The following is a 15329-nucleotide window of genomic DNA, read 5'->3' on the forward strand; positions in this document are numbered from 1 at the left end:
AGACAGCCTACCATCTCTTGTTTTAGACTTTTTCCTCTCTTCTCAGTTATCTCTCAGATGAATATAATTCTGAGTATTTTCCAGGGCACCTGAGGACAAGGGGAAGCACCCAAGTGCTGAGGTTCTACTGAAGACTGGGTCTACTGGTATTTACTGGTACAATGTCCCTTGAGGTTCCCCAGAAATAACCTCTGAGATAAGGCTAAAGGTCACATGGCCAGTAGAGTCATTCTGATTTTTCTATGTTCCCCACCACTCAGTTGTGCAATATGAGTGGTTTCAATACTGGATTCAGAGTTGGTGAAACTAGGGAGAGAACTGTGACATGATAAATCAAAGAAAGGATGTGTTTTCTTTTTATGTGAGCCTTGCTTAAAAATCTCCATTTTGGGCACAAGGCTAAAACTATCCTTGCCTTGGATCCCATAGAATGCCAGGCATTATGCAGCAATAAGATCTCCAAAGATGCTGTGATACAGAGCAATTTTTGTTGTTGTTGTTGTTATTCAAGCCATCCAAACAGTCACATGCAGTGAAAGGGTGGTTCTGGGACCAATACTACAGGTCAAGCATTTTGAGGTTTATCTAACATGATAAGCTTGATTTTTACAATAGCTCCTAGGGCTGGTTTATTGAAAGACATCATCTCTTGATTTTGCCATGATAATTTCAAAAGTGGAGACATGCTTCTAAAATATTATCTTTATCACCTAACAGCTTCTGCATCAAAATTGTCCTTGGGTCTTGAGATATAACTATGAGAACCATGAATATAATGTTAAACTAGATTTTTAAAGCACAGGAGGAAAAAAGTGATCTATAATAGCAAATATACATTTGCAAGGAGCTGGGCACCTACCAGGATAAACTTTGATACTGATACAAATCATATTATTCTAGCAAAAATACAGTATTATTTCCTAACAGACAAATACTGGGAAGAATTAGGATAAAGGTGATTGCTTGTTCAGGAATTCTAAGATAAGGTTTACATGGCATTGTATCTCTTTTTTCATTTCAATCCCAAAGAAAGACAATGACAAAGAATGTTCAAACTACTGCACAATTGCACTCATCTCATATGCTAGCAAAATAGTGCTCAAAATTCTTCAAGCTAGGCTTCAACAGTATGTGAACCGAGAAATTCCAGATGTTCAAGTTGGATTTAGAAAAGGCAGAAGAACCAGAGATCAAATTGCCAACCATCTACTGGATCATACAAAAAATCAAGAGAACTCCAGAAAAACATCTACTTCTACTTTATAGACTACATTTAAAGCCTTTGACTGTGTGGATCACAACAAACTGGAAAATTCTTAGAGATGGGAATATCAGACCACCTAAGAATTCTGTATGCCTCCTGAGAATTCTGTATGCAGGTTAAAAAGCAACAGTTGGAACCAAACAGAGAACAGACTGGTTCCAAACTAGGAAAGGAGTACATGAAGGCTGTATATTGTCAACCTACTTAACTTGTATGGAGAGTACATCATGCTAAATACCGGGCTAGATGAAGCACAAGCTGGAATCAAGATTTCTGGGAGAAATATCAATAACCTCAGATATGCAGATGATACCACCCTTATGGCAGAAAGCAAAGAGGAACTAAAGAACCTCTTGATGAAAGTGAAAGAGAGTGAAAAAGCTGGCTTAAAACTCAACATTCAAAAAATGAAGATCATGGCATCTGGTCCCATCACTTCATGGCAAATAGATGGAGAAACAATAGAAACAGTGACAGATTTTATTTTCTTGGGCTCCAAAATCACTGCAGATGGTGACTCCAGCCATGAAATTAAAAGAGGCTTGCAACTTGGAAGAAAAGCTGTGATCAACCAAGACAGCATATTAAAAAGCAAAGACATTACTTTGCTGACAAAGGTCCAGCTAGTCAAAGCTATGGTTTTTCCAGTAGTCATGTATGGATGAGAGCTGAGCACTGAAGAACTGATACTTTTGAACTGTGGTGTCAGAGAAGACTCTTGAGAATCCCTTGGACAGCAAGGAGATCCAACCATCCATCCTAAAGGAAATCAATCCTGAATAGTCATTGGAAGGACTGATGCTGAAGCTGAAGCTCCAATACTTTGGCCACCTGCTGCAAAAAACTGACTCACTGGAAAAGACACTGATGCTGGGAAAGACTGAAGGCAGGAGGAGAAGGGGAAAAGAGAGGATGTGATTGGTTGGATGACATCACTGACTAGATGGACATGAGTTTGAGCAAGCTCCAGGAGTTGGTGATGGACAGGGAAGCCTGGCATGCTGCAGTCCATGGGGTCGCAAAGAGTCGGCCATGACTAAGTGACTGAATTGAACTGAACTAGTATCTCTACTTCCGTTGCTGCTCTCTTTTGAGAAAATATGTCAGGAATTGAAACAGTAGATGAAGAGAGAAAGAACACCAGGTAACAAAGCAGCCAGTCTCAAGTCAAGGGGAGGTTGCCTATGGGGAGTTTTCTGCCAAGCTTCCTGGAGAAGGGAACGGCTACCCACTTCAGTATTCTGGCCTGGAGAATTCCATGGACTGTATAGTTCATGGAGTCACAAAGAGTTGACACTACTGAGCAATTTTCACTATTCTATTAAACACTGAATAGCTAAAATTTGTCCCTAACATAAAAAAAAACCAGTTAAAGAAAATCTATATTCATGGTTTGAATATATAAAGATAGTCAGAAGCTTGGTCAGTATGTCTGAGTTGACAGAGAAATCTCCTTTACCACTTTAAACACAAAATTGTTGAACAAACTATACCACAACCCAAAGAAAGGCAATGCCAAAGAATGCTCAAACTACTGCACAATTGCACTCATCTCACACGTTAGTAAAGTAATGCTCAAAATTCTCCAAGCCAGGCTTCAGCAGTACATGAACTGTGAACTTCCAGATGTTCAAGCTGGTTTTAGATAAGGCAGAGGAACCAGAGATCAAATTGCCAACATTGCTGGATCATCAAAAAAGCAAGAGAGTTCCAGAAAAACATCTATTTCTGCTTTATTGACTATGCCAAAGCCTTTGACTGCGTGGATCACAATAAACTGTGGAAAATTCTGAAAGAGATGGGAATACCAGACCACCTGACCTGCCTCTTGAGAAACCTGTATGCAGGTCAGGAAGCAACTGTTAGAACTGGACATGGAACAACAGACTGGTTTCAAATAGGAAAAAGAGTACGTCAAGGCTATATATTGTCACCCTGCTTATTTAACTTCTATGCAGAGTACATTATGAGAAACACTGGGCTGGGAGAAACACAAGCTGGAATCAAGACTGCCAGCAGAAATATCAATAACCTCAGATATGCAGATGACACCACTCTTATGGCAGAAAGTGAAGAGGAACTAAAAACCTCTTGATGAAAGTGAAAGAGGAGAGTGAAAAAGTTGGCTTAAAGCTCAACATTCAGAAAACGAAGATCATGGCATCTGGTCCCATCACTTCATGGGAAATAGATGGGGAAACAGTGGAAACAGTGTCAGACTTTATTTTTCTGGGCCCCAAAATCACTGCAGATGGTGACTGCAGCCATGAAATTAAAAGATGCTTACTAATTGGAAGGAAAGTTATGACCAACCTAGATAGCATATTTGAAAGCAGGGACATTACTTTGCCAACAAAGGTCTGTCTAGTCAAGGCTATGGTTTTTCCAGTGGTTATGTATGGCTGTGAGAGTTGGACTATAAAGAAAGCTGAGTGCCGAAGAATTGATGTTTTTGAACTGTGGTGTTGGAGAAGACTCTTGAGAGTCCCTTGAACTGCAAGGAGATCCAACCAGTCCATCCTAAAGGAGATCAGTCCTGGGTGTTCTTTGGAAGGAATGATGCTGAAGCTGAAACTCCAGTACTTTGGCCACCTCATGCGAAGAGTTGACTCATTGGAAAAGACTCTGATGCTGGGAGGGATTGGGGGCAGGAGGAGAAGGGGACGACAGAGGATGAGTCGGCTGGATGGCATCACCAATTTGATGTACTAAAGTTTGAGTGAACTCCGGGAGTTGGTGATGGACAGGGAAGCCTGCCGTGCTGCGATCCATGGGGTCACAAACAGTCAGACACGACTGAGCTACTGAACTGAACTGAACTGAACTGAACTGATACCACAACCACACACAGACACAGTCAGTACCTCAGTGCTGAAAATAAAGATGGAACTCAAAGTCAGAGCAGTAAGAAGGAGCCAAAGCCAAGTGACTCCTGGGAAGAGCTGGACCTGAGATACGTCTGAGAAGCTAATGGCCGAGTTTTTAATAATAGATGTGGGACCTGTGCACATGGGTTAGGAAGCAGCTACCTACGAACAGCCAAGAAGTCATGTAGGACTTGTCCATACACACAGTGCAAACTAGCTACGCCATAAACTCCCCACCGGAGAGTGACAGGGAGCTAATTTCCTGTTTGTGACTAGAGGAGGAAAAGGGTCAAGTGCAGAGCCCAAGGTGCTGTACATGAGTGCCAAATCAACACCCACTCCCGGCTCACACCATGGGTCCCAAGTCTCAAAGTTAATACTGTACACAAACTGGTGTGGGGCCAGTAAAATACACAGGGCCCTGCCCTCAGCAGAGGCAAATATCAAAGCTCTCCATAGAGATGTTTTGACTACCAGGTCATAGTTTATACATGAAAGCATGATTCTCAAAGGAAAAGTATAAGAACTTGGAGTATTTGATCATTTTAATTTTCCATGAAGTTAAGACACTGAGGCAAATTTATAGGCCAATGACCAACCATAGAAAATATTTGCAACTCATGTAACTGATAGAAAGAAATAGTATCAAGAATTTATAAAGATCACCAACAGATTAAATAAAGGAAAAATAGACAAATGGCCAAGAAGCATGAATAAGCAATTCACAGAGGAAGAAAACTGCTCAATAAATACATGAGACTTGCCATCTCACAGGTGACCAGGGGAATCCAATTTAATGCACTGACATACTGTTCCCTTTTGTCGGGTTCTTCTGCTGTGGTTCAGTGTGACTCTCTGCAACCCCATAGACAGCAGCACGCCAGGCTTCCCTGTCCTTCACAGAAGGAGTACACCTTGATGTTCTCCTTTCCCAGTTTTGAACCAGTCAGCTCTTTCATGTCCAGTTCTAACTGTTCCTTCTCAACCCACATACAGATTTCTCAGGAGATAGGTAAAGTGGTCTGGTATTCCCATCTCTTTAAAAATTTTCCACAGTTTGTTGTGATCCACACAGTCAAAGGCTTTGGCACAGTCAATGAAGCAGAAGTAGATGTGTTTTTTGGAACGCCCTTGCTTTTTCCATGATTTACAAATGTTGGCAATTTGATTCTTGTTCCTCTGCCTTTTCTAAACATAGCTTGTACTGGAAGTTCTTGATTCATGCACTGCTAAAGCCTAGCTTGAAAGATTTTAGCATAAGCTCACTAGCATGTGAAATGAGCACAATTGTGTGGTAGTTTGAGCATTCTTTGGCATTGACCTTCTTTCAGGTTGTAATGGAAACTGACTTTTTCCAGCCTTCTGTGGCCACCGCTGAGTTTCCCAAATTTGGTGACATATTGAGTGCAGCACTTTAACAGCATCATCTCTTAGAATTTTAAATAGCTCAGCTGGAATTCTATCACCTCTACTAGCTCTCTTTGTAGTAAAGCTTCCTAAGACCCACTTGACCTCACTCCAGGATGTCCAGCTCTAGTTGAGTGATCACACCATTGTGGTTATCCAAGTCAATAAGATCTTTTTTGTATAGCTCTTTTGTGTACTCTTGCCACCTCCTCTTAATCTCTTCTGCTTCTGTTAGGTCCTTACAGTTTCTGTTCTTTATTGTGCCTATCCTTGCATGAAATGTTCCCTTGATACCTCCAATTTTCTTGAAGAGATCTCTAGTCTTCACCAATCTATTGTTTTCCTCAATTTCTTTGCATTGTTCATTTAAAAAGCCCTTCTAATCTCTCCTCGCTATTCTGGAACTCTGCAATCATAAAGCCTCCTCAGACAATCAGTTTGTCTTTCTTGAGATGGTTTTGGCCACCACTGCCTGTACAATGTTCTAACTTTCTTCCATAGTTTTTCAGACATTCTGTCTACCAGATCTAATTCCTTGAATCTATTCATCACCTCCACTGTATAATCATAAGGAATTTGATTTAGATCATATCTGAATGGCCTAATGTTTTTCCCTAATTTCTTCCATTTAAGCCTGAATTTTGCAATAAGGAACTTATGATCTGAGTGACAGTCTGCTTCAGGTCTTATTTTTACTGACTGTATAGAGTTTCTCCATCTTTAGCTGCAAAGAACATAGTCTGATTTCGGTTTTGACTATCTAGTGATGTTCATTTGTAGAGTCATCTCTTAGGTTGTTGGAAAAGCATGTTTACTAAGACCCATGTGTTCTCTTGACAAACTCTGTTAGCCTAAGCTCTGCTTTATTTTGTATTCCAAGGTCAAACTTGCCTGTTACTCCAAATAGGTATCTCTTGATTTCCTGCTTCTGCATTCCAATATGATCATTCCAATATGATTGAAAGGACATCTTTTTTTTGGTGTTAGTTGTAGAAGGTCTTGTAGGTCTTCACAAAAGCAGTCAGCCTCAGTATCTTCAGTATCGGTGGTTGGGACATAGACTTGGATTACTGTGATGTTGAACAGTTTGCCTTGGAAACTAATTGAGAGCATTCTGTTATTTTTGCGGTTACATTCAAGTAGTGCATTTCAGACTCTTTTGTTGACTATGAGGGCCACTCCATTTCTTTTAAGGAATTCTTGCCCACAGTAGTATATATAATGGTCATTCAATTAAATTTTCCCATTCCAGTCCACTTTGGTTCACTGTTTCCTCAGATGTCAATGTTCAAACTTGCCAACTCCTGCTTGATTATGTCCAATTTATCTTGCTTCATGGACCTAGCATTTCAGGTTCCTATCAATATTGTTCTATATGGCATCGAACTTTACTTTCACCAGACACATCCACAACTGAGCATTGTTTCTGCTTTGGCCCAGGCACCTCATTTTTCTGGAGCTAATAGTAGTTGCCATCTGTTCTTCCCCAGTAACATATTGGACAGATTCTGATCTGCAGGTCTTATCTTCTGGTGTCATATCTTTTTGCCTTTTTCATTCTGTTCATGAGGCTCTCATGGCAAGAATATTGGAGTGGATTGCCATTTCCTCCTTCAATGGACCATATTTTGTCAGAATTCTTCACTGTTACCCATCTATCTTAGGTGGCCCTGCCAATGTATTTCATAGCTTCACTGAGTTATGTAAGCCTCTTTGCCACAACAAGGCTGTGGTCCATGAAAGGGATTTATCAGATTGGCAAAAATCAAGAAGAATAGTTTAAATATTTTATGAAGTTAAAAAAAGTCTTATAAAGTTGAAAATATGTAAATCCTGCAACACAGTGATTCCCACCCCAGGTATACCCTAGAGAAAGCTGTACATACATGCCCTGGTCATTATATACAGGTGGCTGCTGCAGTACAGTCTCAAGAACAAAACTTAAGAAACTTATATGTCAACCACTCAGAGAATGGATAAATGGTAACCTAACTCTACAGTGAAACATAATATAGCCATTGAAAGAGTAAACTAGCTCTCTCTATTAACATGGCTATATCTCAAAATGCATGGTTAAATGAAAAAGCACATGCTACAGAATGATACAGTGTGAAAATATTTATGAAAAAAAGTAAAAGAATTAAAATATATTAAAAGCAATAGATGGTCTGAAAGATAGCAATAACATTCATGGTCAAGACTCCTTTGGGGTAGTAAGAAGAGAAATGGTACTGTGTTAAATCCTCAAAAGAAGACTTCAACTTTATCTATAAAATTAAATATGAAACAGAATGAAAAATGTTAACAGTTTCAATGTTAGGTGATGAGTACTAATGTTTTAATTTCATCAAGCTCTGTACTTTAATTTTTTTCTAAATGGTAAGAAGTAATTTTTAAAAGAAAAAAAAATGAAATAGATACCTTAGTCGCATACATTTGCAAGAGGTTGACCATGAATTTGACTTAGAGCTCGATTATTCATTCCATTACTATTTTCTTTGTTGTGGTTGCTGATCTTTTGGTGTTAGGCCAAGTTCAGTCCAGATCAGTTCAGTCACTCAGTCATGTCCGACTCTTTGAGACCCAATGGACTGCAGCATGTCAGGCTTCCCTGTCCATCACCATCTCCTGGAGCTTGGTCAAACTCATGTCCATCGAGTCAGTGATGCCATCCAATCATCTCATCCTCTGTCATCCCCTTCTGATCCTGCCTTTAATCTTTCCCAGCATCAGGATCTATTCCAATGATTCAGCTCTTCACATCAGGTGGCCAAAGTATCAGAGCTTCAGCTTCAGCTTCAGCTTCAGCTTCATCAATCCTTCTAAAGAGTGTTCAGGGTTGATTTCCTTTAGGATTGACTGGTTGGATCTCCTTGCTATCCAAGGGACACTCAAGAGTCTTCTCCAGCACGACAGTTCAAAAGCATCAATTCTTCAGTGCTCAGCCTTCTTTATGGTCCAACTCTCACATCCGTGCATGACTACTGGAAAAACCATAGCTTTGACTGGACAGACCTTTGTTGGCAAAGTGATGTCTCTGCTTTTTAATACACTGTCTAGGTTTGTCATAGCTTTTCTTCCAAGGAGCAAGAGTCTTTTTAATTTCATGGCTGCAGTAACTGTCTGCAGTAATTTTGGAGTCCAGGAGAATAAAATCTGTTACTGTTCCCATTTTTTTTCACATCTATTTTCCATGAAAAGATGGGACGAGATGCCATGATCTTCATTTTTTGAATGTTGAGTTTTAAGCCAGTTTTTTTCCTGTCATTTTTTCACCCTCTTCAAGAGGCTCTTTAGTTTCTCTTGGCTTTCTGCCAGTAGAGTGGTATCATCTGCATATATGTGTTGATATTCCTCACAGAAATCTTGATTCCAGCTTGTGATTCATCCAGCCAGGCATTTCACATGATGTGTCTGTGTATGGCACTTAAAATGACACTACATGCAAGCTAATGTTTAAAAATAAATCCTTTCATGGTCATACTAATTTATAGAAAGGAAGTTTTATGAAGGGCACCCAGGTAGATGACAAATCTCTAAGGATATACTTTTCCAATACTGTAGTTTCATAACAGCAAATGTTGGAATTGATAAATTTTCCCCAGAAATGTGTATAGGTCACTTTTGTTTGTTTTTGTTTTTAGTTGCTTAGTTATGTCTGACTCTCTGGGACCCCATGGACTGTAGCTCACCAGGCTCCTCTGTCCATGGAATTCTCCAGGAAGAATAGTGGAGTGTGTTGCCATTTCCTACTCCAGGACATCTTCCCAACCCATGAATCGAACCCAGGTCTTCTATATTGCAGGCAAGTTCTTTTACCATTGAAACACCAGGGAAGCCCTACATTATCTGAAACATAGTTGATATTTATGAGTATCTCTTTTGATGGGGACTTGATGAAACCATTTAATGTACTCACTTAGAAATTAAACTGTAAATTACATCTTTGCAGCTCATTTTGTCAAAAATTATGTAATTTCTATACATGTTGTTTTTCACACATACTGACTCTACAACAATTTGCTGACATAAGAGCACAAACCAAGCAAGAATAATGATAACTGAACTATAAAAATGTAGAAAACCTGACTTTTAGCTAAAAAACCACAGTGTTATTTTTTTCTTCAGGTTGAATTTTAAAGGAAAAATTGCTAGACAAGAGTTTCATATGGTTTCAATGGACCATATAGCTTAAAGTATAGCAACTGTGTTCATGAAGCAAAAATTTATTCATCAAGGACTATGAATTAGTCATTCTTAGCACTTTAAGCAACTCCAAAAGAAAACATTTCACATATTGTCCAGATCAAGTCAATATAGATTAATGGAAATTCCTTTCTTTATGTTATAGAATTGATCATAAATTGCCTTTTGTGAATTATTTCCACAGAAGTCATAAAATCTTAAAGAAAAGTATTCTTTACTATAAATTCTATCACTTTTGTGATATGGGCAAATAAAATATCTAAATATATACCCTATATATTTTTTAAATCCTCTCTGAAATATGTTTAATCTTCCACAGGCTGTCAATAATTATTTTAAATCTATTAAGTATTTTGGGGAATTCTCTCTGGAGGTCCAGTGGTTAGGATTCCCCACTTCCTCTCCATAGGCCATGGATTTGATCCCTGGTCAGAGAACTAAGATCCAACAAGCTACATGGTACAGCCAAAAATAATAAAAATAATAAATACCTTTTAAAAAATAAATGTTTTAATCAATATTTTGAGGTTTGGGAAAACAATGTTCATTCAAAAATAGGATGATGAATTTGTATCAGTATGAGAAACCAAACAATCTAACACATAATAAAATAAGAAGTAAATTCTTTAAAGGGACTTTTGGTATTCTATTATTGTACTGACCCCAGTATACTGTATTTTCCAATAAATACATCTTTTCACAGTCTTTTGCTGTACTGTAGTCAACCAAAATGCTATTCCAGTACCTCTGACTTTGCCATGTCCCTACTTAGAACATGCTTTAACAAAAACCACAAACCCTGTCTTTTCTTTATCTATAGTATCTCTTCTAATCACAAGTACTTGTGTTTATGAAGTCAATAAAGTGGGTTTTCCTCCATGTACATAAATCTCTGAAGCTCAAATACATTCAAGCAAGACTCCACTAGAACCTTATGAATCTTTCTAAGAACTGCCTATGAGGATTCTATGCCAAAGACCAATTCTAAGTCAATCAAATCTCAATCAGGCAATTAAATATTTATTCACACATTTGCAGCAACAGTATAAATACCTCTCTTTTCTTCTCCTCTCTTTGTAACAATTTCTTCTTCTTCCACAGTTTCTCCTTCTCCTCTTCCTTTTCTCTTCTTCTGGCAGACATTTCCATTTCCAGTCTTGTTACCTCTTCCTGGTGGGCTCGCCACTGAAGAACCTGAAATAAATAGAAATTCATCCAATAAATAAATACACTCAAGTGATTTCACAGATCAAAAGGAGACTAGGTTTTGTATCAAGCAGATGTTAAAGATTTTCCAAGGACACATTAAAATTTTGCATGCACATGAGTGTGTGATGTATGTGTAAGGTATAGAAAGCAACTGTAAAAATCACCTCATTCAGAGATTGTTCACTTGGATTCATGGAATGAAATTCTAAAGAGTCTGTGATTTGACTTCAAAAGATCTGTGAATTCTCATAAATATTATGTAAAAGTTTTGTGTTTTTGCAGATGTTTTCCTAGAACAATATTTCTATTTTCTAGTCAACAGTTTTCAAATGGTCTTAATATCCTAAAACTTTTAAGAATCACTGATATGTTTCATCCTGATTTTTATAAGTGAGGGAAATGAGCCTGAATGAAGATAAAAAATTAACACATTTAAAAGAACTTCCTGGGTACTAATAGGTGTTATTGGTAGAAATATAATTGGTACAGCACTTCTAGAGAACACTGGGTAATATGTAAATACATAGCACAATATGAAATATATATAGTCTTTCACCCATAACCCCACTTTGAAGAAATTTTTTAAAGAAGACAATCAACAGAACATGTGAACAAATTACCAACAGGAATGTTCATTGCAGTGCTGCTTAAACAGAACAATGAGAGAGTCTAAGTGTCTGGCAACAAGAGATGGCATAAATTAATTATGGCATCATCATGTAATGACTGCCATTGAAAAAGTTTCTATATTTCCATATTCATCAATACAGGAAATATCTACAACCTATTATTAGATGTAAAAAAGCAGGTGCAAAACCACATTCATGGTATGATCTCATTAAAATAAAATATCATCTATCTATCTATGCAAAGAAAGAGATTTGGAAGGAGGTTTACCAAAATAATAATATTATTTATCTCTAGAAGCATTTCATGGAATTTAAAATTATTTTTAATAATAAACATGTCTTATCTTTGTGAGCAGTAAACCAATAAAACTAACAAAACAAAAGCAAACACACATTCCATGTACACATATACCTAACAAAGCAGAGAGGAAGGAGATGGAGACATATGCAGAAAATCTTTTTTTTTTTTTTTTGAAAAGGAAGAAACTAGCATTCTCAGTTTAATATATCATTGTCATATATTTGATATAAGCATGATTCACTGTGGTACTATATGAAATGAAAATTGAGTAAATAAAATATCATAAAATATGATGAACTAAAATAACTAGTTAAGCTCTTTTGCACTTTCATTATTCAAAGTTTGCTTTCTAAAAATATATTTTGCTCTATTTATCAAAATAAAAGGAATATCAAGGAAATTCAGACTTTTGGTCTTCAAACACTTCAGTTCAGTTCAGTTGCTCAGTCGTGTCTGACTCTTTGCGACCGCATGAATCACAGCACGCCAGGCGTCCCTGTCCATCACCATCTCCCAGAGTTCACTCAGACTCATGTCCATCGAGTCGGTGATGCCATCCAACCATCTCATCCTTGGTCGTCCCCTTCTCCTCCTGCCCCCAATCCCTCCCAGCATCAGAGTCTTTTCCAATGAGTCACCTCTTCGCATGAGGTAGCCAAAGTACTGGAGTTTCAGCGTTAGCATCATTCCTTCCAAAGAACACCCAGGACTGATCTTTAGAATGGACTGGTTGGATCTCCTTGCAGTCCATGGGACTCTCAAGAGTCTTCTCCAGCACCACAGTTCAAAAGCATCAATTCTTTGGCGCTAAGCTTTCTTCACAATCCAGTTAGAACATCCATACATGACCACTGGAAAAATCATAGCCTTGACTATGGACCTTTGTTGGCAAAGTAACATCTCTGCTTTTGAATATGCTATCTAGGTTGGTCATTACCCTCCTTCCAAGGAGTAAGCATCTTTTAATTTCATGGGTGCAGTCACCATCTGCAGTGATTTTGGAGCCCCTGCAAATAAAGTCTGACACTGTTTCCACTGTTTCCCCATCTATTTCCCATGAAGTGATGCGACCAGAAGCCATGATCTTCATTTTCTGAATGTTGAGCTTTAAGCCAACTTTTTCACTCTCTTCTTTCACTTTCATCAAGAGGCTTTTTAGTTCCTCTTCACTTTCTGCCATAAGGGTGGTGTCATCTGCATATCTGAGGTTATTGATATTTCTCCCAGCAATCTTGATTTCAGCTTGTGTTTCTTCCAGTCCAGCATTTCTCATGATGTACTCTGCATATAAGTTAAATAAGCAGTAGGTTTCCCCAACTACTGATAATCTTGGCCATATTTACCTTCTTGTTTTGAACCGTATTCCTAGAATAAGATCATCTATGCCCTCTGTCCTAACTTATTACTTCCAAATCATTCCTTCCTTTATCTACCCTCTGTCTGTAATATGCTATATCAAAATCAAGTGCCCTGTCAAATATTGCCAGGGGTCTCCCTCCTGAATTGGTCCCCCTTTCTTTAACCTTATGGTTGTATTTAACTCTGTCAACCACCTCTTCATGTTTAAAACTCTTTCATTCCTTGGCTATAACACAGTTCTCCCCTGCTTCTCCACCAGTTGATACTGGTCTCTTCTCTTCTTCCTGCTTCCTGTGTCTACCTTATACTCCTAACTCTATTGCTATCCTTTCTCAACCTCAGCCTCTCTGTTGTTATCTAATGTGCTTGTCCTCACCTCCGACTAATGCCCCACTTTAACCTTGTTAATGTGTAGTCTCTAGGTAGGTTTTTTTCCCGTTCCTTTCTTTATACCACCATCTTTGTTCTTTGCCTCATGGTATGACCCAGACTATTCCCCTACCTGAAATGCCCTCAGTTTCCCCCTATTTCATAAAATGCTTCTTGGCCCACCACATGTCCCATATCTGCCATTAAACATTCTCCAACCCACACTCATCTCTCATATTATTTCACTGACCATATCATAACTGTTCTCTAATTATTTTGAGCATAATATTTCTATTTCCATTTAGAGCAGAGGCCATGATATATAGTTATTCTGTTTTCCCCTTATACTGTCTAACAGAGTGCTAGCACAAGATAGATGCTCAAGTAATACCTATTTAAATTACCAAAATAACATTTTTAAATGGAACCAAATAAATGAAAAAGAAATGATAGCATTAGAATATGCCCTTTTGCAATGCATAACGAAATAATGTGTTCTCATTCATGATAATCATTTGCTACTGAAATTGATCTGAGCTGATAGGAAATGTTATAGTAATGGATGGATCAGGCTGAATTGAAAACACTGAGTAATCTTAACATCAAAGCAGCCATTTTAGTTTCTGATTTGAATATACCAAATATAAAAAAATATATAAAACGGATATATTTCAATATTGATTAGTAAGTAGATGCTATTATGGAAACACTGTTCAAGCTTTTAGGTGTGACCATAGTATGGTTATCCCTTTATAAAGGCTTTATAAATGGTTTATTCTTTTTAATTTTAGAGATAAATACTAAAATATAGATGAAATGATATGATATATGGGTATTTGCATAGGCATGAGAGAGTAGGTAAGGGTATAGATGGAAAAAATTTGATTAGTAAGTTGATAATTGCTGAAGTTGAATAATGACAGGCTTTTATATATGTTTATATTTTTCTGTATTAAAATTTTTATTTAAGAAAACACAAAATATAATGTATGACCAAAGAGATTGGTATAGTAAAACACTGTAGTCTCAAGGTTCTCAGACAATGAGACCTGAGAAGCAGTGAACTAATGTAAAGAAAATTAGTACACATTCAGCCTTTCTGAGTCCTGAAATTTATTCCTATAAATTTCAATAGAAAAAAGTTTGTGTTTTGAAACTACTTTACTCACTTTTGATTTAAGACTAATTTATGGGAATTATCATTGAATGACTTTGCACATGTACTGTTGTATGATTTATGAAGCCAAATATAAGCAAATACCTACAACTGGACAAGATTTCTGTTTCCAAAGGTAAATATAGCAAGAGAGTAACCAGACCAATAAAATTCAGGTACCCCAGTTAATCTCCCAGTATACCCTTCTTGTCATTTGCAAGTCTAAATAATGTTTTTCCTGTTCCCCAGAAAAGATTACGGTAGTTTTTAAAATGGAGCATACACTGTAAATCATAAAACAAATGCAAGTTGAGCAGTCAAAAGCCAATGGGTTATAGATGTTAAACTATGTGCACATATATGAACTGCTGGAACCAAAACTCTGGAGCAAGTCAGCATCAGCCTTTTGAAACTAAATAGTTTCTACTTCATATTAGAATCATGAGAATGGTCAGGGACTGTTAGATGTTTGCCTCCAATCAATAATTCACAATATCATCTGTAATTATACCTATACCCCCTCTCCCCCAACACACAAAAAAGGTGAAAATTGAAGAAGAGA

The 15329-nt window shown here is 37.7% G+C and overlaps 1 protein-coding gene across 1 annotated transcript in view; it reads right to left on the bottom strand.

Moving 5' to 3' along the window:
• Nucleotides 1–15329, bottom strand: part of CCDC148 (coiled-coil domain containing 148) — a 309472-nt gene that overhangs the window by 100134 nt on the left and 194009 nt on the right. Inside the window, exon 12 of the mRNA XM_040229127.1 lies at nt 10798–10938. Within this exon, the coding sequence (XP_040085061.1) occupies nt 10798–10938 (141 nt within the window). The remainder of the gene's footprint in view (nt 1–10797; nt 10939–15329) is intronic.

The sequence above is a fragment of the Oryx dammah genome, unplaced genomic scaffold, assembly GCF_014754425.2.
Source record: "Oryx dammah isolate SB20612 unplaced genomic scaffold, SCBI_Odam_1.1 HiC_scaffold_27, whole genome shotgun sequence".
Taxonomy (NCBI): Eukaryota; Metazoa; Chordata; class Mammalia; order Artiodactyla; family Bovidae; genus Oryx; species Oryx dammah.